Source organism: Eublepharis macularius, chromosome 17, assembly GCF_028583425.1.
Source record: "Eublepharis macularius isolate TG4126 chromosome 17, MPM_Emac_v1.0, whole genome shotgun sequence".
NCBI classification, from domain to species: Eukaryota; Metazoa; Chordata; class Lepidosauria; order Squamata; family Eublepharidae; genus Eublepharis; species Eublepharis macularius.
Genome location: NC_072806.1, coordinates 30050854 through 30078530, shown reverse-complemented (window position 1 = coordinate 30078530; position 27677 = coordinate 30050854). Strand labels below are relative to the sequence as shown.

At 48.4% G+C, this 27677-nt stretch overlaps 1 protein-coding gene across 2 annotated transcripts in view; it reads right to left on the bottom strand.

Moving 5' to 3' along the window:
• Nucleotides 1-27677, bottom strand: part of SPECC1 (sperm antigen with calponin homology and coiled-coil domains 1) — a 108914-nt gene that overhangs the window by 5434 nt on the left and 75803 nt on the right. For both annotated transcript variants that reach the window (XM_055001354.1, XM_055001352.1), the window contains 5 exons: nucleotides 27580-27661; nucleotides 21444-21597; nucleotides 20781-20883; nucleotides 6538-6654; nucleotides 2950-3009 (listed from right to left, as the gene is read on the bottom strand). In XM_055001354.1, the coding sequence (XP_054857329.1) occupies nucleotides 2950-3009; nucleotides 6538-6654; nucleotides 20781-20883; nucleotides 21444-21597; nucleotides 27580-27661 (516 nt within the window). The remainder of the gene's footprint in view (nucleotides 1-2949; nucleotides 3010-6537; nucleotides 6655-20780; nucleotides 20884-21443; nucleotides 21598-27579; nucleotides 27662-27677) is intronic.

The window sequence follows — 27677 nt, the reverse complement described above, 5'->3', positions numbered from 1 at the left end:
ATGAACGGGAGGGGGCTGGGGGTTCAGAGAAGACACCAGGAGCAGGATGGGATGGGAAGGCGGCGCGAGGGGGAGGACTGCAGCCCTTCTTTGCAACCAGTGTTGTTATCCATGTAACTGACAGCCCAGTGAGTTTATGGCTGACCGGACATTTGCACTGGGGCCTTTCCAGCGGACAGCATGTAGCCCCTCTGCTTCCACTGCCTCCCACAGATAACTAGCTTCCTCGAGCCAAAGGGAAACAAGGCAGCTATGAGGGAAAGGAAGGCCGATTTAGCCGAATTTGGGGGCTTCGGCTATTCCCCACGGGGTTGGCAGAGGGGCTGGCTCAGTCTGGGCATCATTGTCCGGCAAGGCTGCCCTCCAGCCCTCAAGGGCTTCCTGGAATTCTCTTGAAGTCCTGGAGAGGCAAAGCTGCTCTCTGATGTCTGGCGCTTGCTGGGAGCCCACGCTGGACCCTTCACGTTCGAGCTTCAGGGAACGTGATGGCTCTCGTCTTTCCTGCAGCAGCGACCCGGAGCCGCTGCCAGGAACAACAGGCGCTCTGCTGGAATGGTTGTTTACATGCTGGCCGTGGTTCCAGGGAGCAGTCGGCAGCCAAAGCTCATTAAATCTTAGCTTTACATCTTTTCAAGAAATGAGGGTTTTTAAAAAAAAAAAAAAGTGGTAGGGGTGATGAGGAGATAGGATAGGACAAATGAGCCGAAGGGAAACTCAACAGAGATTTCTGTGTATTCGACAGGACCCTGAGCTGATCCAGCTGACATGGTTGTGGGCAGATTCACACAACCAAAAACCAGCCCTGGATGCATGCAGAGTTCAGTGGACTATCCTCACCACCAAGCAGCAGCTCAGTTACCTGGCAACAGGTGGGATTTCTGCTAGCAATGGAGCAAGAAGGCTGTGGCCGGCATAGGGGCGGGGGAAACTTGCACAGCTGGCAGGGAGGGAAACAAGAGGCAGGCATCCCCAGGAATGAAGGAAGCACAGCAAGCAGGTGGGGGACTTCTTCAAGGAAGAGGCAGGCACGGTCCCAGCTGTCTGTTGACCTCAGCCCAGTCTGGCCCACTGGCTTTTAGACCACATCCCGTCTGGAGAAACCAATGGGCTTTCTGGGTAGAGGAATCCCTTTGGAGCCTGGCAGGGTACAGAAATGCTCAGGAACCTTCAGGTGCTCAGCCACTGGGATCCACCACACAGACCCAGAGATTCCCAGTTCTGATCTCAGCTGCCACTTCAGAGGCTGAACGTTGGCCTGCACTAGAAATGCGCCCAAATATAGTGGCCGGACTGTTTCAATTAGAAAATTCCAGTTTCTGCCAAATGCTCTCCAACTTGGGACAATCCCTCCCCCTAACAAACTAACGAATGCAATAGAATTACAACCATTTAAAACAGATACCTGATTCCACCCCCCCCCTCATAAATAAAACAAACGAATCAGGAATACCAGCAATGAAAGCAGGTGAAATGGAAAACAACATTTGAAAACAAAAAGAATTGGGGGGGGGGGGAATTCATATGCCCTGAAAACTGCTTGGTCAAAAGTCCTGCACACAGAATTTGCTGCCAGACCATGTGTAGATGGCGAGTCTAGGAAGGACTCAAACATTGGCAGTTATGCCAAAAAACCATGCAGGCAATTCAGCAGGAGCTGAGGAAAGCTGCCAATCTTTTACCTTCTGAAAACCCCAGCTTTCATTGAAAAGAAAAAGAAAAAGAAGCAACATATTTGAAAGTGTGTGGGTGGTGAATCTCATAGTGGGGGTGGGTTGGGTGGAAAAGAAACAATTACTCAAAATAAATTATGTGAGATTGAGAACTCTTGCACACGTATTTAATTTGTAAAAAATATGCAGGGTACAGAAACCCTGCTATTCGGAAATGGCTGATGCATCTACATATGAACTGTGTGCGCTGTATGAAGAGGTGACACTCAGCACAGAGAACTCCCAGCCACAGTCTGTGGTGGAGAGGGAGGCGGAGAAGCTCAGAAATTTACCAAGGTGTTATTTCTTATTTCTTCTTAAAGGTTTCAGAGCTGCACGTGAAAGAGCTCAATTTCCAAGAAACAGCAACATGGAAAGCTGTTGGTAAGCTGTCAAAAGACCTTCCTTTTCTGGACTTCTCTCCACAACAAAAAGAAAAAGCAGCTCAAGCATTCGAGACCAGCTTGCTGGGTTTCTACGGGCCATGAGTATTTTCAGACCTCTAACTTGCAGCCGCAACATTTACTGCTATGAGAATAGGGAAAACCTGGCAAACACATTACAAAACCACATGAAGAAACACTCATGCGCAGCCATCAGCAGTGGCACGTCAGGAACTGGAACACAGGCAGATCAGGGCCAGGCTACGGCAGCTTTCTCTTGGCAACATACACCATTGTAGGCTGGTTTTCTAAGGCCTTCCTTTCTGGAGAGAAAGGATTATGGAACGGGTCCATCAGTGGCAAAAACTGGCTTCTCAGTTGGCTTTGGGGGGAAGAGGAAACCAGGACTACTGGTATTCTGTTCCATAGGAATGAAAAAGGGCTGCTGGGTGGCAGATTGGGCTCAACAGAGAAGCCATCCCTGGCTGCTCCCTCTGAGGGACCCATTTGCCTTGGAAGATGGAGCTGGACCCAGGCATGATCGGGGGGGGGGGGGGCGGCCTGCCTTCTCAACGGGACAGCAGGCTGGTTCAAATGTTCTTGGGGTAATAATCAAGCAAGTTCACTACCTCCAGGTGGTCACATAATCTAAAGAAAGCTGAACTCAACAGTGGGCCAGTTTCCACGACAGTCTTCGTCAAGCATCAAGTTGAAAGCGTTACCGAAAGAGCCTCAGGCCTCCTTGCAAAAAAGCTGGGAAACGGCCCGCCTCCCAAGGCCCCTTCCTTGCAGGCCCTGGCCTCTTCGGCCCCTCGCCCCCACTCTCTCCCCTCCAGCTCAGAACAAAAGCCACTTACCAGGCTGGGTTTGATGCCTACGCTTTCAGCTGCTTGGAATGCCAAAAGGAGGTTTCTTTTCTGCGAAAATAAGATTGGGATGGGGGGATGTCAGGATGGAAAGGCACTTGGGGTGAGGAGGGGTGGCGGAGCCCCCAAACCGAGCCCAGCAGCTGGGAGGCATAGAACGAAAAATAAAGAAGTCAACTGGGGTAAAGGGGAAACGTTCAATTCAGGATTCATTTGTTCCGCACTGAAATCTGTTATTTCTCTGAGGAACTCACAGCCCGCTAGTCCCCAAACCAGCATTCCTGGGAAGGTAAACTGCACTTGCAAATACTTGTTGCTGTTAGTGATAAATTACTGAAGCAGTAGCCATATGATTTATAAGTAACTACTACTATTATTATTACTATTATTGCTATTATTATTAATAGTTCGCCTTTCTCACTGAGATTCCAGGCAGATTACACAGTGCAAGTGAAAATACAATATAATCAACAGCCAGGACATTCACTGAGGAAAGTACGATAATCTATCACAGCTAGGACATTCATTGCAAGAGATACAGTAGGATATGGTAGCAGAAAATTTGAAAAAACAAGCACAAAGCCGAGCACAGAGATGAAATCTTTCTGAAACAAAGTATTACTAATTTACATGGCATGTTTAGCGGTGTGGAAACTCCCAGGTAGGTATATGTCTACATCAGCAGACAGCTCCCAACAGAATCGCATATAGTCCCTGTCCCTACCAATGCGTCTCTCTGACACTCTCTCTACCTGACAGGCCTTGGTGTGTGTTCATCAAGCATAGGGAGATGCAATGTTAGCTGGGAACACTAGTTTACAAAGACAGAGCTGGCTAACGTTGCATCTCCTGACTGGTGTTCTTCATGTGTCAGATGTCTTGTGCAGAGAGACTCAGAGCTACTTCTTACCACACAGCCCGATATAATCTGGGTAGAAAGCCCTCCTAAATAATTCAGTTTTGCATAGTTTGTGGAAAGCCCAGGAGAATCGGAGCTTTCCTGACCTCCTCAGGCAGACCGTTCCATAAGGGGAAGGGCTACCACAGAGAAAGCACGAGTGCGGGCAGATGACTAATTGATAGACGACGCTCTGCCCTTAGGAGATAACACTCCAGCAAGAGCAGCACTGAATAACTTTACAGGCAAATCACATAAGACGTTTCTTTCTCATTCTATGACCTTTATGGTCTTGGAAAAGTTTGCCATTGCTTAATCAGTTATTGGATAATAAGAACATTCTAATCTTGACGTTCTATTTTAAAATGATTAAAATCATATGTTTTTTTTTTTAAATAAAGGACACCGGGCAACAATATGAAAGTCCAGTAGGGTGGTTTTATAAAGGGAATAGGAGTGTGGTATGCTGCACTGTTTGTTGTACTTAACATCTTGCATTTGGGGCCTTGTTTTCTATGTTTGCAATTCATTTTCTGCATAGTTTATGGTTAGTCCTGTTAACAATGACTGAGGGGGTTCCCTCGGACAACAGTGGCCTCGTCCAGAATCTTATACACAAGGAAGGCTATGAGGGCCCCAGAAGGCAGCCCGGGCTCGCTCAGCTGCTGGCAAAGAGAGTCACGGTTCCCTGAACTTCACTGGTTTTATTTCCAAAGAGAGGGATGTGACAGGCTTTAGCCTGAAACCATCCCACCTCCCGACCAGGAAATCCAGACCACAATTTAAAACTGATACCTGCCGCTCTATTCAAAGACATTAAAGGAAGCAAATTATTCAAGCATGCAAAATTAAATACGTAATAGTGTGCACGCACCCATGAGTACGGGTGAGGCCAGGAGAGAAATGCATGCAAAATACAGGCTGATTTGCCAGCAGGGTTTTTTGGGGTGGAGGACAGCAGAATGAGCAAAAGCAAGCCTCAAGTAAAACCAATCTTTGAACATTCATTGCCCGACTGAAAAGAAACTGAAGGGGTCATCCCTAAAAAGGAAAAGTGACAAAAGCACTTTTGTCAATTTCCCCACCCCCAAGAGAATTCTCATCTCATTACAGTCTGTTTCTAAGGTTCCTTTTCCAAGGAAGAGGCATCTGAATAAGCCCATAAGCACGCCACAGAAACTAGAATAAGATTACCACTACGGCCGTCACCTGATCAAAGAATTCTCAACTAATCAATTGCACGAGCTTATTAATCAATTAAATATGCCCAAATCTGCATATGAAGCTCTGAAGAAAAGGGAATACTTGCTTTGTTTTTTAGGTGATGCCAGGGAATGTTGCGGCACACTGCATCTTTGAAGAGGCATGAAAGGAAATGCCTCTTCTAAGTTGGAGCTTCCTTATTTTATAAGATCTAATTTAAAAAATAATTAAACTTAAAAACAAACAAACATCCGGCCACTCAATCAATCTAGGGCTTCTTTTTAGCAGACAGAAACATTCAAAGGAAGGGCCACAGCTCAGTGGCAGAACATTTCCTCTGCATGCAGAAGGTGCTGGGTTGAATGTCCGGCATCTCCAGTTAGGGATCTCTGATGGCAGGAGTCAGCGGTCTTTTCTTTGCCTGAGACCGTGGACAGTGACAGCCAGATTGAAATTTGTATTTTCATGGGCAAAAAATTTCCCAGCTCTGCTCTTCTGCTTTCAGCCAGAGAGGCCAAAGGACACAGGGTCTGCATATGCAAAGGTTTCCAAGCTCCGTCCCAGCCATCTCCAATTAAAGGATCTCAGAGCCAAAACAGACAAGATGCCTCACAGGTGGAGGACGCATGTCAGCTTCTTGCAAGGTTCCATGGGAACTGTAGTGAGAAAGGACCTCTGCCAGGGAGAAGAGGGAGAGAGAATTCCTCTTCCTCTCCAGCAGATGTTCTTTCTCTAGGTGTCTCGTCTAGTCTGCTTGGCTCCCTCTCGCCGCCGGCAGCTCCCCTAAAAGCACTCCGCAGCCAGAGGGAGCTGAGCATGCTGGCAGCGGCAAGAGGAAGCCAATTGCTCTGGTGGTGGCCAGGGGGACCTGGCAGTGCCGACTCCTTGTCCTCCTCACTGCCGTCAGCGTGCTCAGCTCTTTCTGGCTGCCAAGTGGATTTAGGGGAGCAAGAGAAGTGTGCCGGCGGCAGCGAGAGGGAGCCGAGCGTGCCGGGGCGGTTTGAGGGAGCTGATCATGCTGGCAGCAGCGAGAGGGACAAGGAGCCGATCGCCACTGCCAGCTCCCTCTGACTGCCACCGCAGCAATCGGCTCCCTTTTGCCGCTGCTAGGGCGCTCGGCTCCCTCTGGCTGCAGAGTGCTTTTAGGGGAGCAAGGGGAGCTGCCGGCAGCGAGAGGGAGCCAAGCAGACTAGACAAGAAACCTAGAGAAAGAACCTCTTCCAGGGAGAAGAGGGATTCTCTCCCTCTTCTCCCTGGCAGAGGTTCTTTCTTACTACAGTTCCAATGGAACCTTGCGGGAAACCGATGTGCGTCCTCCATCCGTCAGGCATCTCGTCTGTTTTGGCTCTCAGGCTGCCTGGGATGTTGGACAGCAGCTGCCAGTCAGAGCAGACGAGGTGGGCGGATGGTCTGATGTAGTACAAGGCAGCTTTCTATGTTTGTGATGAATCCAGTCCTTGAGCTGGCTATGCACTCACCTTGTCCTGGCTGTTCAGCTCCTGGAAGGGGATGTGAGCAGGCAAGTACGTGTGGAGGAGAGCGCAGAAGGCCAGGCCGTCGCTCCAGCTGCTGCTGAAGTTGGTGATGTCAATATTCTGGAGGAGGGAGGGGAGCAGGGAGGAGACAAACAGCACTGAGTGGGTTCTGTTGGCAAAGGTGACTGTGCAGGTCGCCATCTAAGTGCTCCACTCCTGGTGAAAATTCAGAACAGGTCAGCACAGAGAGTGTCACCCTGGACAGCTGACAACAGTCCCTGTATGGCTGCTGCTACACAGCAAGTAGCAACCCATGAAGCCCCTGCCTTTGGGCCAAGCTACAAGTGACGAATGACACTTGAACGGCAAGTGAACAGACTCACATGTATTCCTCCCTGTTCACTTGTGCTCCACTTGATCACATGGGTGCAAGTGGAGCGCAAGTGAACTGGGAGGAATACATGTGAGTCTGTTCACTTGCCGTTCAAGTGTCATTCGTCACTTGTAGCTTGGCCCTTTGTCTTTGAATTGGGCAAGTTTCTAGTTGTCATGGATACACAGCCACACTTTGAAAGAGGAAGATTACACCTGCTAAAAGCTCTTACATTTGATGGCTCCTGAACATTTTTTAAAGCTTTTAAAGTTCAGTAGCTTATCTTTTATATTTTGAACTTTGCATAGAATTATCACAGATTATATCTTTGGGTGATGTTTAAAAACAGTCTTTTTTTAACCCCACTGTTTGTTTGCAAACACCTTCTCCCCCGCCACAATATCTGCATCCTTGAGTTCCAGTAAGCATCTGATAAAGTGGTCTCTAGTCCAAGATTGGTGGAAGTGAAAGCGGAGAAAAGGGTTTTTCCTCCTTCTCCCATATTATAAGAACTTGGGGCACCCAATTAAATTGTTGGGAAATAGGTTCAGAACAGATGAAAAGAAAATACTTTTTTACTCAATGAGTAAATCAGCTGCGGAATTCTCTGCCAGTGGACATAGTGATAGCCACAAGCATAAACAGCTTAAAAAGACAGATGAATGGACGAGAGGTCCATCAGTGGCTACTAGCCATGGAGACCGAAGGTAGCCCCCCTCTACAAAGGTGGCAAAGCTATGATGCCAGTGCTGGGAGGGCAACATCAGGAGACAGCCTCAGCCTCTGAGCCCTATTTGTTTGGCCCTCACAGAGTAACTGATCGGCTGCTGTGTGAAACAGTACGCTGGACTAGACAGGTCATTGGTATGATTCAGCAGACGCATCTGATGCTCTTAAAGCTTATGCCAAAATACCATTGTTAGACTTTAAAGAGTCATTAGACTCCTTTATTATTTTTTCTGCAACAGACTAATATGGCTACTCCAGAGGAAACCGAAAATCCATAAACCTATCTAGAGATATGGGCTATGACAGCTCCATGAAGCCTCCATGTTCATGGACAGTCTACCTTGGAGTAAGAAGAAGTGCCAACAATTGAGGAGGACCTTTAACATACTGCTTTGGGGTGCAGCAGGGAAAATCCGAGAGAAGGTCGTGACAGCACAGGGCTGTCCACAGGCCATAGTGTAATTCCTATAGTGTTTTATCAAGTTTGTACTGTATATTTTATCTGCATCGTCGCTCATATATTTGTTACTGTTTTATTGTTTGTAACGGCCTTTGGCCCAATGCAATAAACTTTACCTACCTACTGCTTTGGGGTATCAAGGAGCCACTTGGACACAAGAGGCTGACCTAGGAGGAGCTTGGTCTGATACAGCAAACCCACTCTGGGTCTTTATGCTCCAACTGGGCTCGGGTTGGGTGTTCCTGAATTGCATGAACATCCAGAAGGTAAAACGAACCACTGATCCTGATCAGTAGTCCTAACACAATCGAAAAGGCCGCTTAGACACAAGTTGCCGTGGGAGCCAAGCGTCCTGCCGGAAAATTGGCCAGATCTGAATCTGTTCACGCAACAGCAGGAAACAATTATCTTGGGAAAACAGATTACTCCCAAATCTTAATTGCAAGCAAGTTTAATTGAATTAAAGAGCTAGCCTGTTATTGGATTATCTTGCTTTGAAAAAAGGCATCTCACATATTGTCATTTGTCAATTTGCAGCTCTCAGAAGGGAGAGATTTGCAACTCAGGGACACCACCCCCTCTGGCCATGTCACACTCAAAAACACGTATGGCGGTTTGGACTGCAGGAGGTGGAGGCTGGCCTGGACACCACTAGGAGCGCCTCCAACAATTCTGCTCTCCTGGGAGAACATCAATTGTGCACTTCCATTGGAGGGGTATTGTGGCCACTGCAGCATATTTTCTATGCTGTAAAACCACTGAATGGAGCAAAAAGAAGTGTGAAGGTGTAAGTCTGCACATGTATTTACTCCACTACCTCTTGAGGTTGGGGAGCCGGTGGGCAAGTTCTCACAAGTAGACAGGGTTCTGAATTTATCATCTCTGCCCACTCATTTCAGTTTTGTTTCTCTCTACTGTGAACAAAGCCAGCAGAATCCTTCGTTTCCACACATCCATTTTCCACATTAAATTTAAGCATTTTCAACACTATTATGGTGTAAAAAGTGGCATAAAACAAGCCACCAAATTGGGAATGCCGATAATAAAAACAGATGAGATGTAACGGCTCATGTTCAGATTTGCGCAGCCCTTCTCCCCAGTATACAATCTCTTCCCCCTGGTTCTAGACTACGGAATGCACATTTTAACTTCACTCATTTGAAGGAACTTGGGAGGGAGGGAAAAAGAGGTTAGAAAGGAGGAAAAATGTGGGGCGGAGACAAACTAAAAAGCTTGCAACACATGAAAACCAAAGGAAACAGAAAATGGCATTTTTGTACACCCCCATGAGATGCCTGGGTCCAAATCCTTGTTCAGCTATGAAGCCCGCTGGATTATCTTAGTAAAAGTGGCTCTCTTCCTCTGCCTAACCCACCTTACAGGGCTCTGGAGCAGAGAAATAGGAGCGCTCCAGAACACGGCCTCCAGCTTCTTGGAGGAGAGCTGCAGGACAAAGGTGAAACAAACAAATAGAACCTGATCTTGCGCTTCCGGAACGTGATGCTCAGAGGCCAGGCATGTTGAGGTGTATCCTGTGCAGCTACTGTGAAGTTCCCAACATTAAAAGGAGTTACAAGACAAGTGGGAGGCAGCAGGAAACCAGCGGGAACGGTCATGCTGACACTGCCGGGGAGGGAGCATCCCCTCCTCCACCCCTGCACAATGGGGGGCGGGGAGGATCTGAGACCCTGGCCCCGCATCCTGCCTTGACCTCTTCCAACGGGCATGCGAAGATGAGGAAGGTGAAGCAGACAGGCAAAACAGCGAGGGAAGGTGGAACCCGAACCACGTCAATATCGACCTTGACTGATGAAGATCAGAAGGAGGTTCAGGGAACTTATGAGATGCCAGGAAATTTTGGCAAGGAAGAAAGGGGAGAGTCTAACGCCCTCTTTGCCCTGTGCATTTGAGACAGGATATTTGAGCAGACGGTAGTTACGGCTTTGGTTTGGGCTACTGGAGATGGAAGGCCCACCTCAACCCTTGACTTATTGGGTGGGCTGTAGCCAAGCCACGAGTCTCAGACTTGACTTCCCCACTGGCAAAATGGGAACCCTCTAAAAACTGCAATCAATTATATATTTAGATAGAAAGATAGGATGGGATAAAAAAATTAATAAATAGATGGCACCGGAGGACTTTTGGTACTTCTGTAATCCGTTTGTAAATATAGAAAAAGCAGAGAGGGAGCATAGAGAGTCCTAAAAAGAGGCAGCAAAACTTTTATGATTCACCCTCACCGCCCCCCCCCCAATGAAACCATGGATCCCTCCCCAGGGCCCTATCCCTCTATGCCATGGCAAAAATCAAAACAAAATCCTGCAACAAAGACTCTTTATCTGCCCTTCCCACTGCGGAGGGGATCACATTCCAAAGGATGGAGAGAGATTTCCAACCGTTAAAGAAAATTAATACTTTTTTTTGTTTAGGACACACACGAGTGGCAGGGTGGTTAGCCTATTTACAGAAATCAAGGCAGTCAAATGCGTAACAAAACGTATTCTCTCTTAAGCACCTAACCTAACTAGTGCTGCACACATTATTTAAAAACAATCAAGGCCCAGGCAGGAGAAAACAGAAAAGGCGGCAACTGCTACCGTAATTCAATGGAAGAGCATCAGAAGAGTCCTGCTGGCTCAGACGCTTGGTCCATCTAGACCAGCATTCTGTTTCTGACAGATGCCCCAGAGGGCCTGAAAGGAGGGGCAGAATGGCCAGATCAAACTCTTGCTGCCTCCCTAAAAACTGCTATTCAAAGGTATGCTGCCCCTTAACATGGAGGTTCCATTTGTCCATCACATTGATCTGCCATAAATTGGTCTTATCTCATTTCACAGCTGTCCACTTACGATGCAATCCTAAACACAGTTGCTCCAGTCTAACCCCATTGAAAATCCATGAGTTTAGACTGGAGTAAATCTTCTTAGGATTGCACTGTTATTGGCCATCACTACATTCCTGGGCAGCGAATTCCTCCAATTACTTCCGTCTGTGCTACATAAATGAGTTTAAAGACCTGTTGGAAAAAACAAGTGGGATTGAACAGGCTAGTTTTCGTTTGGCAATGAGACGCAGGCAAGGGTGGCTCCCTGAGAGATTTTCAAAAACACACAAAAGTAAAATGACCGCACAACAGTTGTGTTGGGCAACTAAGGCCTGGATCATGGCTTTCAAGTACTGGATAAAAATTCACTTTAGATCTGAACATGATAGCTTGCTATCTCATTTGATGAGAGATAGGCATAGCACCATATGGTTTTCTATGTTTACTCTCAAACTGCAAAAGCTTGGCATTGCATTGGACTCCCTACTCCTATGTGATGAATTACATATCTTAAGAACAATTAAACTAAGACTTATGGGACATGAACTCCAAGAGATGTTCCCCCTGCATCCCCCTGTCTGTTCTGCAGCCAACTTAGGCATATACCAGAGGCAAGGAATGATGCCACACTCTCTCTCCGCTCTGGACATCCCATCTCAGCACCGAATATTTACCTGAGCACGTTTAAACGCCTTTCCATCAATGGTGCTCTCTGGCAGGTTTAGGCAAGTACCCCTTCAAAACAAGATACGTCCTTGCGAATTAGGAGTCCTCGACTCATTGTCCCACATTATTCTAGAATGCCCTCTTTTTGGTCCGTTACGCAAACAATTTTTAACTGAATACCTTCAGTATAATAATTCTATTAAAGGAGGAATTTTAGTTTACCTTTTAGAAGATCGTAACCCCTGTGTTACTTTAAGTGTTGCAAAATTTCTAGCAGAAGTTTATAAAGTTAAATCCAAGCATATAGCCGCACCTGATTGCTGAATGTTTATTAATTTTATTATTAACTGTTACTAATTGCTTGTTTATGCTTACGCTTCTGCCTATCCCTGTCTCTGATTATCCCTGTCTCTGATTGTAGACTATTATTATTTCTAATGCCAATAAAGGTAATTGATTTGATTTAGTTGTGACAGGTAGGGACAAAGAAGTCTCCTGGTGCTTATTTTGCCTCCTGCTCCCTCCGCCTTCTTTCTGCTGGTGCTTTTGGCAAAGCTGCTGAAGTCTGGCTGGTTGACTCTGGACGCAGCCGTCAGCAGAAAGAAGCCTCGGTTGTGCCAACCGGCAGATTTGCGGAATTAAGGCTGCACTTGGTGAGGAAACTTCCAAGGAATGAGGCATTATCTCACTCTGAACCCAACTGGCTTTGGCACTGTGATGCTGTAAATCACAAGCGGGTAGGAGCCGTGGCTGGCAGGCATCAGCCAGGGAGTCTCCAGCCTGAAATACGCACCCAGAGAACCTTTGCCCAGAGAGGCTTCTAAATCTTTCTTCAGAAAGGACAGCAAACTGGGGAAGTTCTTGGGTCCCTCTGCAGTGACCCCACTGCCCCTTCAAGTGATGCTTTTAGATAAAAGTCCCCCTAAGCCACCTGAAAAGAGTTGGCGAGGATTGTTGGAGGATCTCGTCGCAGACCCAGAAGCCCGCTTGTGCAAGGATTTCCACCAAACTGGGGACATTCCATTGGCAACGCTGCTTTGGGTATCAGGTTTGCTGCCTGTTATGAAATCGACTCTCCGGAATATTCAATCCAGCTAAGCCCCTTGTATTAGCAAAAGGAAGAACATTTCCCTCCCTGGGAGATTAAGTGCCTGCCCAGAGCTGGAACTGAAACTCACCAGCAGCGCCTCAAGCTGCGCTTTGGTGGCTCCTAAACGTCCTGCCTCAGGGACTCATCTGCAATGGAACCCCTGTGCGTCACAGAGGATTCTGGGAGCGCGCAATCATTGTTCCCGGCAAGGATCTGGCTAGCCCTGCCTCCTTGTATACCCCACATAACACACCCAATCCCTTCTGGCTGCAAAGAAATATCAGTCATGGTGGGGAAAATGTCTTTTGGGGAAGCATTTTGGGGAGTGGATCCTATCCTTGACTAAACTTTAGTAAGGGCTGGAGGGACCCCCGAGGTCTCCTGGAAAAATACAGCCGCTGTTTGCTGCCAGCACTCAGGGCAAGTGCAAAGGGCAGCGGCCTCCTATCTTTGGCCACTGCAAAGCCCCAACTTTGGAGAGGTTGTAAAATGCTCCCATTCCACTTGATTCTTCTGCATTGGCTTTTGGTAAAAGGTGAGAAGCAATGAGTCACCCAGCGTTTACTCAAGGGATCATCTAAATCTGCTAGGCATTCAAGAGGGCAAAGTCTTATCCCCTTTACTGATACCAGCGTTCTGATCTCCAAGACACACCAGTTCTCCGGCTCTCGGCCATGCAGGTTCCTAACACTGTAGGCCCAGCCAGCCTAGCTCTCCACCACCCCGCCCCGCCCCACTGCTGGTTTCTCAAAGCTTGCATGCTGCATACTTTCCGTTTGTATGGGCATCTCCCTCCCACAAAGCCTGGGCTCTTCTGTCTCATGTTTTATCTGCATTGTGTGAGCTTCAACTGGGCAATTCATGGACTGGAGCACCTTCCTTAGGGGAAACAGCGAAGAAGTTTGAAGAAATCTGTTTAGGAAAAAAATGACTATAGGAGCCCCTGATGGAGGTTTATAAAGCAATGCGAGGTATGGAGAGAGCAAAAAGAGGGACCGAGAAAGAACTTTTTTCTCCCTTTCCCAAAATACTAGAACTCAGTGGTATCCAGATGTTAATAGAGACAGGACAGACAACAAAAAGAATTCCTTCATACAGCACATACTTGTGAAACTCACTGTTTGTGCAAAACTGCTATAGCTTTATTGTTTGGGGGCAGATATGTTTTTGATGCTAAGTGAAACTAATGTTTGCCATTTGTTTATTCTTTTTCTTTTCTTGCCTTTATGTGCCTTTTTCCTTAATTCATTTAAGGGAAACAGTGAAGAAGTTTGAAGAAATCTGTTTAGGAAAAAAATGACTATAGGAGATCCAAAGGAGGCTTATAAAGGAACGTGTGGTATGGAGCGAGCAAAAAGAGAGACTAAGAAAGAACTTTTTTCTCCCTTTTCCAAAATGCTAGAACTCAGTGCTATAGAGACAGGACAGACAACAAAAAGAATTCCTTCATACAGCACATACTTAACTGCCGTGAGATCCTGACCACTAGCTTTCGTGGTTTTGAAAGAAAACTTGTGGAAGAGAATTCATGACAGCTAAAGAGAACCTCCATGCTCAGAGGCAGTATACCAGTTGCTATGGGGCAGTGATGGGGGAGGCTCTGGCTTCTAAGCCCCTGTTGGCAAGCCTTCTAGGGAGCAATCTGATTGATCCCTGTGTGGAAGCAGATACTGGACAAGATGGAGCCTTGCTATGATCCAGCACGGCTGCTCTGATGTTCGTAATAAGGCTGGAAAGAAAATCAGGGAAGAACACGCTGAAGGCCTTTTCCAGGGAATGAGTGAATAAAACTCAATTCTGGCCATTAAAAATAACTGCATAAATGCAGGGAGAGAAGGGGCTGCTGGTGCCAGGCAGGCACCGTTGGGTCTCTGCATGCTCTCAGTTTAAAATTTGCCCTGAATGTTAATGTTTCCCCTTGGCCTCCAGCACAGCACAGCAGCAGCAGAGTACTGTAGGCACCTGTAATGTATCTGTACAGGTAAGTGAATGATTCACTGAGGGTCACTCTAAACGTTACTTTCTTTATGCGTTGGCCAGAGAGCCAACCTGGGCTCCGTACAGCCAGGGGAGGGACAGCGCCTGCCTTTCTCTCAAGCTTTTTCTCCCCATGCAAAAACAATGGGTGTGTGTGGGGGAGAGTTTTCTTGTTTCTGCTGCTGCACACGGACACATGCACACAATACCTCCACTTGCAGCGGCAGAAACAAGAACCCCCTCCCGCATTGTTTTTGCATGAAGGGGAAAAGCTTGGGCGCCCTCCCACCCCTGGTGGCAGCTTTCCGACTCCATTTGGGCTCTCCTTTTTTTAATATAAGCCATTCCCCAGAGCTGCTGTGCGCGTGGAGCTGGGGTTGGCTCTGGGGCAGGCTTGTGAAGGAAGTAACGTTTAGACTGACTCTGAGCTGGGTGTAATTCAGCTGCTCAGCTCATCAGACAGTTGGCAGTCCAGCTTCAGGGAGGGAAGAGAGACTTGTCAGTTTGACTGGAATTAAAACTTCATTCAGTGCCAGGCCGAAGACCGATATGATAGGAAGTTATGGGGGACAGGCAGATCGGGGCAAGGGCACTGAAGGATGGATGCAAATGAAAAAGAAACTCGATGGAAGGAGGCGTGAAGAAAGGGAGGCAGAGAATCTGATGCTACACCAGCTGCTACCAATGGGGTTAATATGGTATTATGTGCCCGAAGAATTCCATCCTTTCCAGCCATTTTGACAGTCTGCTCCCAGTCTGAGGGCCTTTTATGGATATCATTTCAGGCTGCATAATGTTGTTTTTAATGTCTTGCTTTAATATTAATAACTCTCATGCTGTTGTTTTTATGATTTTATTGTATTTGTTTTTACTTTACAATCCGCGTGGCGCTGGTCCTCTGGAGGGGGGGCATATAAATGTGCTAAATGAATGAATGGCAAGGGGCTAATCAGAGGAGGACTCTGACCTGGACAGCCCAGGAGAACCTGATCTTGTCAGATCTCGGAAGCTAAGCCGAGTAGCCCTCGGTTAGTAACTGGGTGGGAGGCCTACAGCGAAGACCAGGGTTGCAGAGGCAGGCAATGGCAACCCACCTCTGTTAAGTCTCTTGCTGTGAAAACCCCACCAGGGGTCACCCTAAGTCACCTATGACTTGAGGGCAGGATTTCATTTCAATCAGAGGAGATACCGTGAAGAAAAAATGTACTGTACGCTGTCGGGGGCGTATGCAGTTGGGGGAGAAACCAAGGCTTCTGTAACCATATCATTTCCCAATCTTCGTGGACAAATAAGGAGACCCAAGGATGAGGATCAAGCCCTCAAACTGATTTCAACCAACCAGCTCATTCTTTGGTGTCCAGGATGGGCCTTCGACTCAAATCTGCCGTTCTTCCCACATGTTCAGCACAGCAGCACCAAAGTGAGAAAAGAAAAACCCGGGTGGCATACAAAGAACAAGCAAAGACAGAGAGCAGGCCATAATATGCCATGACTCAGAAGCTGTTGCATGAGGGGAACGCTGCCGGTGCTGTTGCCACCGTTTAATGTTGGACGCAACCGGCATTTCGCAGTCCTCCTGCTTCAGCTCCGAAAGCCGCGTTTAGTTTTTGCTTCTTCCCTGTGCAAATCGAATCTGACTCTTTCTTTTGATGCCATTTTCTGTTTCCTCATGTCAAACACCATATAAATATATGTCATAAAATGCAGTAGCACAAACAAATGACGGGAATGCCAGAAACTCAGATGGATGGAACCCAACTATGCTGGTGACAAACCCAAAATGAGAAAGAAAAGGGCCAAGAGGTCCCTTCCCTTCCTCCCACCTACTGAGGCCACCCACCCTTCCAAGCAAGTGCTTGACAGAGTTAAGTGCCTTGTGCCGTCATCTTGCTTTCTGGCAGTCTGAGGCTGTGGCACTAAGAGGTTTCATCTGGGGAGGTTTGGCCCTTTGACAAAATGATTGCTCTCTGCAGAATAAACAGATCCAGAGCACTTAAATCGGGCCCCTGCTGCTAATGATACGATTAAGGAAGATGACGCTAATGAGGCAAAGAAGTCTCAGAGCAAAGACCCAAAGGAGCAGGGCTTAGTTATTCCACGGAGCACCCAAAAGACACGAGAAGATGATGCAGAAGCGAGAGGAGGGGGGAAGTGAAAGATGACGGAGCCCAGAAATCCACCGAGGGAAACTCAGCACAGTTAGGATTCAAAGTGACTTTTGCTGAGAAGTTGCGTGGGTTTTCCAGGGGCAACGGGGCCCGAATTCTTGAGAGGTACAAGGATGCATGACATCATCAGCCCAGCAAGGCAGGAAAGGGGGATGGTTTTACTATGTGTCACGCCTAAAAGACATGCGGATTGGGTGCTGGGGCTCACCTCAAAGATTGCACCAGTACTTTAGAGAAAACAGGACATTTTGCTATCAAAACCCAAAAAAGCCCCTCATCCTTTCCCCATGTTTTTTGTATTTTTTTAAAAAATAGGCTTTTAGAGTTGACTGATTAAAGCTTTGCTAGTCCATGAGCTGTTTGTCGCATTTCAGTAACTGTCCACGGGGAGGGAAAATGTGATAAATGGATAGGACAGCGATAAATATAAAAAATGCCTGACGTTCCCCAGAGAATGGCACAGAGATATGAACAACTAAAAGGCAACCAAAGAGAATGGAGAATCTTAACAGCAAAGAAAAGAAGGATTTTTGTTGTTTTGCATTTGCATCCGAGGGACAGAACAGGTGAGCCAGTAGCGGGCCAAGAGGTAAAACCTGGTGCCAAGTGAATGGAGGCTGAACTGTCCCAGCATATGCAACACAGGGCCAAGCTAGAAGTGACGAATGACACTTGAATGGCAAGTGAACAGACTCACGTGTATTCCTCCCTGTTCATTTGCACCCCACTACGTGATCGAGTGGAGTGCAAGTGGAGTGCAAGTGAGCAGGGAGGAATACATGCGAGTCTGTTCACTTGCCATTCAAGTGTCATTCGTCACTTCTAGCTTGGCCCATAGAGGAGGCACAAAGATCTCCACTGAGGGGGTGAGCGTGGCCGGGGTGTGCCAGATCTCTAGCTCAACACACGGTCAGTTTTCCTGCCTAAGCAGCATGCACACCATCCACAGCAGCTCAGCAGGCTGAGGCCTGGACTTCAAGCTTCCCAGTGGAAGCACCAGTACCCCCGAGAGGGCTTTTCTAGGCTCCCAGAAGACAAAGCCAATTTTTCTCAAGCGTGAAATCCTTTGTCCCTCCCAACCTACTCACTAGCTTTCGAGTCAGCCTAGAAGAGAAGCAAACTTTAATTCTCTTGTTTATCCAGACTTGGCATAGGAAAGACTGGGCCAGCGCCGCTTGCACAGCAAGAGACTCTCCAGGGGCCAGAGACCCAGGTTCAAGTCTGTGAGACTGCAGGCCAGCCTCAGCCTTAATCTGTCCTCAGTCACAGGAGACAGTTTTTCCTAATTTCTACATTTTTCTCTCACCCTTCCTCTAAGGTGCTCAGGAAGGCAATGTGTGGTTCCTCCTCCTCCTCTTTATTCTCCCAACTACCTGGTGAAGGAGGTTCGGCTGAGAGACAGCACGACTGGTCCAAGGTCACCCGGCAAACTTCCATGAAGAGTGATTCGAACCTGGGTCTCTCACATCCTAGCCCAAACACTATCCCACACTGCCTCTACGTAATACCAGCCTACTTTACAAGGGCATGATACTGATGATTAAAATCAAGTATATGAGCACGCTTGGGCGTGCTTACAAAAATGCTATTCTTTATTAGAAAAGGCTTTTGCCTCTCTTGCGCTTGGCAGTGCTGGGACGCAAGACCAAGCGGCTGCCTCAAGTGACGGATTCTGGGCAGTCGTTAAGAGGTTGGTTCTGCTCCTACCAAACTGGGAACTATCACAGCCCTAATAGCCCAGGCCAGCCTGACCCCATCAGGGCTCAGAAACTAAGCAGGGTCAGTGCTTGGATGGGAGGCCACCAGGGAAGACTCTGCAACGTAAGGCAATGGCAAACCGCCTCTGCTCATCTCTTCCCTTGGAAGTCCCGTGAGATGGAACTTCATGGGATCACCGTGAGTTGGCTGTGACTCGACAGCACATTGCCCCTTACTGCTCCTGCTGATGCACACACCAGCAGCTCAGGCTAGCATTGGTTACGAAGCTGACCTTGTCTGGCTCAGAACTGTTTCCTGTGAAGATAGCCCTGCTGGGTCATACTAAGGCGGGCCACACCTACTCCAGCATCCCATTTCCCACAAGGGCCAAGCAGATGCCTCTGGCATGGCCCCGGTCTCCCCCCTGTGGTGGCCCTTCCAGAAACTGCCATTGAGGGGCAGACTGTCTCCGGACATGGATGTCCAATCCCATCACCTGATAGTTATAGACAGACCACTTCTCCACGAATTTGTCTAATCCCCGTTTTGAAGCCATTCAACACAGAGTCCCTCTACACAAGACATCTTACACCCTCTACATTGGACAAACTGGCCAGTCCCTTTGACAAAAGAATTAATGGACGTAAGTCTGATATCACAACATTCAAAAAACAGTGGGGGAAACATTTTAACCTTCCTAGATGTTCAGTTGCTGTCCTAAAAGTAGCCATCTATCAGATGAATTTCAAAGGGAGATTAAAAAGAGACTGCTGAATTGCAACGGATAATGAAGCTCAAGACAATGTATCCACTTGGATTGAACCGAGACCTAGGCTTCCTGAATCATTACCAGTGCTGATTTCTCTACACACACCACCCCTCTCCATACCTCACCCTATCCAATCACGTCTGCTATTGTTATTCATCGGGTTTTGTCATTCGGCACCTGAAATTACTCCACTCTTCAAGATAGAAGGACTGATGGACTCACATTCTAGATGTTTCTGAAGAAGTGAGCTGTGACTCACTAAAGCTCAGACCCTACCACAAATCGTGTTAGTTTTATAGGTGCCACTGGACTCTTGCTCTTTTCTACTAACACTCTTTTCTACTAACCCATCTTGATTTTCCTCTTCCTGTGAGTCTCAGAATGTTTCCCAGGGGCCTTTGCAGCTTGTCCAGAGCCCTATCAGGCAAACCAGGGTTTCTGATCTCCAGAAAACTGCATCAGGAGCAGAGGCCCCCAGATAACAGGAGCCCTGAGCCCTGGGCCAAAAATTACAGCTGCCTTATTTGTCAAGTCCGGGGTAGCAGCAGGACATTCCAACAGAAACAAATAAAAATAAACCCAACTGCATGTCATTGTCTTTTGAATCAAGAAGTCTTTTTTTAAAAGCAAACGAGCCACTTAATTCCAAGCAAGCACAACAACAAACAATGGCCTGGCGGCTTCCCTTGCTTTCTTCAATGGGCGGGACTGCAATCTGAGGCGCTGGAATGAATTTCCTTGCCATCTTGGGGGTCAGGGCTGGGAGGCCCTCTGTCTTGCTGGGAGCCAACGGGAGCTGCTGAAAAGGATGTCAAGGAAGCCCATGGCAAACGCCAACCCCCCCACCCAAGTCTTCAGTCTGCCCTGGGGAAGTGCAGCTGGTTTGCCCCAAGAATGCGACTTGCAAGGAAGAACCCCAGCTTGCTCTGTAAAGTGGCAGCCTTGGGGATGTGCTCAGGGCACACTCTCAGGAGGAGGCAGCAGAATGGGAAGCACCCACTTCGTGGGCCACAGGGGATGGGTTTCAGCTCTGAATGCTCCTTCACATGAAAAACTCCCTACTCTGGCACAGGAAACCAGCACAGCAGGCAAAAAGAGGGCCACAGAACCTACTTCCAGGAGGTTTACATAAAGGGTTCCACCTGCAGCCTGAAGCAGTCCCCTCCTTAGAGAAAAAAGCCATCTTTGATGCAAGAATTATCTTACATCAGAGGGAAGTGTCTTGCAGCAGGGAAAAGTACTACTATTAGTTAATGGGTTTGTAGGATTCAACCCAAAAAGTACCACAGGGATATCTCACAGAGGGAAAAAAAAAACCTACTGTGGCCCCTGTGTTTGCGCATGAATGAATGCACCCAAACAGAATGCAGAGAGGTGAAAGAAAGGGGTAAAGCGGGAAGGCAGAAACTAGTGGGGTTTGGTATGACATAAGCCTTGGCAAAAGAGACCTTTGCAGCAGGCGACCCAGAAGGCAGAGCATCTGTTTACGTACCGGGTATCCCTCGGTTTTCTTCTGACACCACTTCAGCAAGGCGTTCCGCTTGGAGCCTCCGTATTCCCTTGCTAGAGCAGCCAGAGGGTCCTTTCTCTCCACGCTGAAGACACAGGAAGAAGAGGACAGACTGGTTCCATTGAATTGCTGTTACAGGGTTAGAGTGTTGGACTAGGGTCTGGGAGACGGGGAAGCCCTGCTCTGCCAGAGAGAAATCTTGCCCAGCTCTTGCTAGCTGAAATCTTTCAGACGGGAGATGGGCCCTCCCCTGTATGTCGTGAAAGGATTCGGATATTTCTGCTGGTGACTGATCCTGCGCTTGTCGAAACCATGAGCAATTCTCCGGCATTGCTAGCAGAGATCTGCACATGTGCACGCATGGGGGTCCCCTCACACCAGACTTGGTCCATCCAGCTTGCTTGCCACTCTCCTGCAGCCACCTGCGCTACAGCCCTTTCTGCAATGCACTTGCGCTCTCAAAAGCAGATGGGGGCCCACCAATGATTTTCTAACAGGCCTGGGGTCAAGAGGCTTGAACTTGCAACCTGGGAGAAAGGATCCCAGTAACTCCAGGTTGAAGCAGCTTATGCAGGGGTGCAGACCGAGGGTGCCGAGAGAGAGGCCCAGAAGATCCCAGTACTGAAACTTCAAAAATGTCACTACCTGAGCCTGCTTGGGGGTTTCAGGCTGCTGGGTGTAGAGTTGAGCATCCTGCCAGCAAATGTCATCGAGGGGGGTTTGCTCAGGGACTCCAGAGAGGGGCTCTTGCGGAGAAAATGGTCAGGTTTCAGGTCCTCGCTTCTTCCTTTCAGCAGGTCTTGTGGGGGGGGGGGGGGGAGAGAAAGAAGAGCTGTTAAGCCTATAATTTCCAAACTTTGCACTGTAAGATAAAAATGTTTGCAATATGAGCAGGCACAGTAAATGGATCCCCTTAGGACACATGCAAGCGAAGGCTGCTCTTGTGCTGCCTCCAACCTTCTCAGGGGTGCTGTGCATACTGAGCCGTCGCCAGACTTGGGGCTCTTGCAGCCACCTAACCTGACTATCCTCTGGAACTGGTCCTGCAAGACGGTGTCGCTTAAAGCTCCTCCCCTGGGATTCTTCAAAAATGGACAGCAAGTTTCACATTTAAGCCTGGCAGGTTTGGGGCAGCTCCAGACATTCACCACATTCAGGGGGCAGAATGAGTCAGATGACAAAGGGCTGACTGCGTGTGTTTTGCGACTGGGGACAGTTAAGTCTCACCGCTTTAATTACTCAGGTTCATTGCAAAAGGCAAAGTGGAAGACAGTGCCTAGCGATCATTACACTATCTGGCAATATTAGATGTCAGTGTGTGTGTGTGTGTGTGTGTGTGTGTGTGTGTGTGTGTGTGTGTGTGCGTGCGCGTGCGTGTGCGTGTGTGTGTGTGCGTGCGCGCAGAATGAATCTCATTTTTCCATATTCATTCTACACCAAGTTGGGCATAACGGCAAGCCAAATGTTCCAGCAAGTGGGACCAGTGGCTCTTATGGAACACAGCAAACCCTCTCCCGGAGGCTTCTGACGGATGTGCTGGGGGGGGGGGGATCATGTACCACCACCACCCTGCAGCTCAGGGAATGGCTGGCACACGTGCCCCGATTGTGACAGCCAACAGGGGGTCTTGGAGGGAATGCTGCCCTGGGCTGCGTGGATCACTTCACGCTCCTAATTCTCCTGATGTGCTCCTCGCTTTGCTCAATTAAGATAATGGCTCTTGCATGGTGCCACATCTCTGCAGGGCAACTGCTCCAGTAAATGCCTGCCCTGTCATTTTTATTTTTTAAACTGCAGTCCTGAAAATCTGCGCTACTCGTTTCAGCACCGCCTGCTGCATTATGCAGCTTTGAAAACACAATCAAATTTATTTTTGGTGCAGTTTTTGCATTCTTTAATCAAAGAATTGGCTTGCTGAAAGGTACTGGATGCAATCCAAAGCAAGCCTGAGTACACTCAATGAAATTAACCACTTAGGAGCTGGATGAGCTGGGAAGGGAGGGAGAATTCCTGTCCTTTCCAAATCCCTCCCAGCCTTCCTTCCTAGAGACCAGGGCCCAGGGGGAGAAGATACTTTGTCCCCCAGGATTCAGTCGAAGACGTCAAGAACCAAACTAGCCCATAGCCCAACTACAGACCCCCCTTTCCTTGACCATGTTAAACTGTGACCAATTGACCGGAGGGTGGGTGCAAGGGAACTGCCTTTTCTGGCAAGAGATACCCCAGTCAGCATGATGGGAGTCTGTGGCTTCCAGGGCCAGCTCCTTCAATAGCTATGAGCCACAATGGATGAATGCAGGTTTGCTGGGGGGGGGCACATGGGGAGGCTTTTCACTGTGTCCCCCAACTTGTGGGTACTCTCTGGAGGTACCTAGATGCTGGATGGGATGCCTCTTTGGCCCAACTCCGCAGAGCTCTTCTAATGGTGTTATGCCAGTTTGGTGTAGTGGTTAAGAGCAGCAGGACTCTAATCTGGAGAGCCAGGTTTGATTTCCCCACTCCTCCGCTTGAAGGCAGCTGGGTGACCTGGGGTCAGTCACAGTTTCTAGGCTCTCTCCGACTCACCCACTTCACAGGGTGATTGTCATGAGGATAATTAACAACATGCTTTGTAAACTGCTCTGAGTGGGCGTTGTCTGAAGGGCAGTATATAAATCGGAGGTTGTTATTTCCCCAGAAAGGGCCCGAGGGAGACAGCTGAGGTGCGCATTCTAGGTCTCCATTGAGGTGGAGGCTAATCAACTCCCTCCCCTTTGGCGACACCAGCCACTGAGAGTTGAGCTGGCCTCAATCTGCAAAGCCCCCTGCCAGGTTCCATTTCACTGCTCCCACTAGAGCATGAAGGAACAACGGGAAACAGATGGAGAATATGGAGCATTTAAGGGACATGGGGCTGTACAGCAAAAAAGGAAACCTCCCCCCTCCTCCAGACCGAGGAGCTGGCAGTCAAAGGTCTGATGCAGTTAGGAGAAGCCGGAGGGAGGGGAGAGCAGAGGAGAGCAGCCTAACCACCAACCATGAGCATCTCTAGCCCTGACAGCAAACCACAGATCCCTCGTAAGATGACCTCAGAGGGAAGTGGCACGTGCAGAATTCCTATTTCAGTGCTTTGGGGAAAAAGAATGAATGGACAAGATTTTAACAGACACGGGAGCCCGTGTGTGTCGGCCTCAGCAGCCACCCTTTTTTGGATAGCCAGACCCAACTTCCAGCCACTGAGGAGGGAAAAGGCTGAGATCCAGAGCCCGACACTAGGTTTGGGAGCAAGAAGTCCATGGGAAAGGCTGGAGAACTGAAGCCATGTGGGAGATTTAGGAAGTGGTTCAGAGGCAATGCTTCTTGGGCCACTTCCTCCTCTTCCCTAGATGGACCCGAGAGATGCAATAACTCTGACCAGACTCCAGGAACTTTTGTTAAGAGTCTGAGAGTCTAACAGTCTCTCTACACAAGACATCTTACACGAGGACACTCAAATGTAGGGAGACACAACATTAGCCAGGAAGTGTAGTTTAAAAAGACAGAGCCAGTGGAGATCGCTCCTCAGAGGGTTTGTTAATTTCACCTTTGCCTCCCTGAAGGCTGTGTCAATTTCACCTCCCCTTTGGGGAGGCGAAGGTGAAATTAACAAACCCTCTGCGGAGCCATCACTGCAGGCTCTGTCTTTTAAAACTACACTTCCTGTCTAACATTGCGTCTCCCTACACTTGAGCATCCCCATGTAAGATGCCTCATGTAGAGAGACTCTAAGAGAGCAACCCTAAGCAGATCTATTCAGAATCCTACTCAGGTCTATTCAATGTAGCTTACTCCCAGGATGGTGCTTTTAGGATTAGACTGTAAAAGGCATTTCTCCAGTGTGGAGTAGTGGTTGGAGTTCTGGACCAGGGTCTAGGACATTCAGGGTTCAAATCCTCACTCTGCCATGGAAGCTTGCTGGGTCAGCCACGTACACTCAGTCTAACCTACCTCACAGGGCTGTTGTGAGGATAAAATAGAGAGGAGAATGATGTAAGCTTCTTTGGGTCCCCACTGGGAGAAAGGTCGAGCATAAATAATTACATAAATGGTGACATTTTGAGTACCTGTGTGTGTGTGTGTGTGTGTGTGCGCACATGCATGCACACTGCAGGGTTAGTGGGAAAGAGCAAAATGTCACCTGCTGGTTATATTCAAAGGAAGCACTCCCCTCCCCCCCCCCCCCCCCCCCCCGCAATCTAGATCCACAGGTGGTTCTTTGGAGAGGACATGTTGAACACTGGGAGCTGCCTTATATCTAGTCAGACCATGTGCTTCTATGCTGTCTGCTCCAGCTGGCAATCATTCTTTGAAATCTCCGTCTTGGGCAGAAATCTTCTATCTAAGATCCTTTTAACTGGAGCTGCCAGAATTGGAGCCTGGGACCTTCTGCGAGCAAAGCAGGTGTTTTATTACTGAGGTCCAGCTCCTTAAAGGCCAGGGGACTGCCTTAAAATTCTAGCAATGGACCTGGGTATAATTGCTTGCTCTCTCACTAGCCTTGCTGAAAACTGAGCCCCTGAGCCTGTCCTGTACAGCTGATGTTCCTTTGATGGATGCTGATGAGACATGGAGAATTCAGACAAGGGCAGTTGCTAGCTGTCAAATTCCCAAGGCTCCCCCCTCCCCTCAGGCCATTGCTGTTCCTTTGTAAGAAGCTGGGAGGTGCTAGGTGGGGTGTGGAATGGGACACTCCCCCCCCCCCAATAGTATTGGAGATTGGGTGACAAACTGTGGCATGCCGGTGCCATCTGATGAACAAAACAACAAAACCATCGTGTTGCAAAAACTCACAACCTATTAAGTAACAATCACTCAAGTAAATATGAATTTTGTAATGTTGTATCTATGACAACTCTCACAATTATCAACAATTCAGTACATAAAGTAGAGCCAAAATTGTCTGACACAAATAATGTCTAACACAGATAACACTGACACTGAGAGATCTCTGACTTTCGGTGCTACACCTCTGAAGATGCCAGTCTCAGCTGCTGGCGAAACGTCAGGAAATACAATGCCAAGACCACGGCCATACAGCCCGGAAAATCCACAACAACTAACGTTCTTCGGCCATGAAAGCCTTCGACAATATACAGATAACGAACAACAGGCTTCCGGTATTAATCCCGTTTCAGGAATCCAGTTCTTTCATCAGGTAAAATATGTAGAAACCTTCAACAAGAAATACAGTCTTCTGCTTGTATAGTCAGCTTCAATCAGGAATTATTGTGGAAGTGCCATCTGATGAGCATCAAGAGACACCAAGGGATGCAGCAAATGTGGGGAGGAAGGAACTGAGCCAGAGGAAAGAGGCTCGAAAGAGAAGCCTCTTGCTCACGTCAGGATAGGAATCTCAGCAACTGAGGTGACTAATCTGGAGGGAACTAGGCAGAAAGGCTGAAAGGCCAAGCTAGTTCCACTGCTGGCTCTGCTCTGGTTCTTGAAAGTTTATGCCTCGATAAAGTTGGTTAGTCTTAAAGGTGCTCCTGGACTCTTTACTATTCTGCAACTACAGACTAGTACGGCTAACTCCTCTGGATTTGTAGGAACTGAATCTAATGTGTGTTTTTCACACCATTTCTGATTCCTCACGCCACATTTCCCCTCCATTAAATTAACATCATTTTAAACCATGATTTTAGCATCTGTTGCAAGTAAATGACAGATAATGTGTCAGTAGCAAAAAAAAAAAAAATGTTAAGAGCAACAAATCACTCTGAGATCATTAGCATGGAAAATGGGCAAGACGAAAAGGCTCTCGATGGCCAGATATGTAAATGAAAAGGAATGAAGAAGCCAGGCCTCCTTAGCTTAGCAACCCTCCTACAGAAGCTTTGGTCACAGCCCCACTTTAGCTTCCAGGCAGGTTCTTCTCAGTCTGACACCTACACAGCCTGAATGGCTCAGGACTCGTTCAGGAGATCCTAAGGACCCAACAGCGCTCCTGCCCCGAGGGGAAATAAAGAGGAATGCGAGACTAAAACGATGCTGGGAAACAAACAGCCCCTTCCCAAACAGCTAAAAACAGAGTCCCGAACATCCAGCCCCAAATCTGAGTCAGACGGCAAGTGAGCCCACCCACCAAGAGAGAGGGATCCCTTCTCAAAGACAGCCTGGGCTTGGCTTCTCACAAAGGGGCCAGGGGATGTTTCTGTAAGAGCAAAGCGGATTTGTGTTGCTGTGGTCTACTGGGGACACTGCTCCACTCCCCCCCCCCCCATTGAACTTCAAGACTTCGAAGGTCAGACCCAGGCATCTGTTGAAAAGAGGAAGGCACAAAACCCTGCTGGGAAAGAGCTCCTGGCCAAGAAAAGAACAGCCTGGCCTCAAATGATGAGGGAGGGCAGGGCCAGTCCACCACCCAGGCAACCATAGGGCCTCCCCGGGTGGTCCAACTGGCAGAAGGTGCCAACAGGCATTGCTCATGCCTGTTGTTAACTCCCAGGCAGACATTCTGGCTGCTCATTTCTAGGGCGGGGGCATGGGTGCTGGAGTCCACAGGGGTGCCATGGACAGGTGGAAGCCCCCCCCCTCCCGTGTCACTGCCCTGGACCTCATTCACTGGGACAGAGGGGAGAAGAGCACTTGGGGCATTCGAAGGCTGGAGGTGGCCTGGAGCGAGGGGTGTCCCAGCTGATCACTGCTTCCTGCTCCCAGGAGTCAACCTGAAGGGTCCCACTGAGTACCCTGTACAAGGGCAGATTAAAGCTTGGCTAAAGAGGCAAAATAAGAGCGAGTGCTGGAACTTTGGGTTGCACGTTACCTGCTAAGGGAAGCTCCGGCAGGTCAGCGTGTTTGGAGAAAGTTTTCCCAGCTGGCTTTGGGCTGCTGAAGGTGGAATGTCTCTGAAAATTCCCCCAA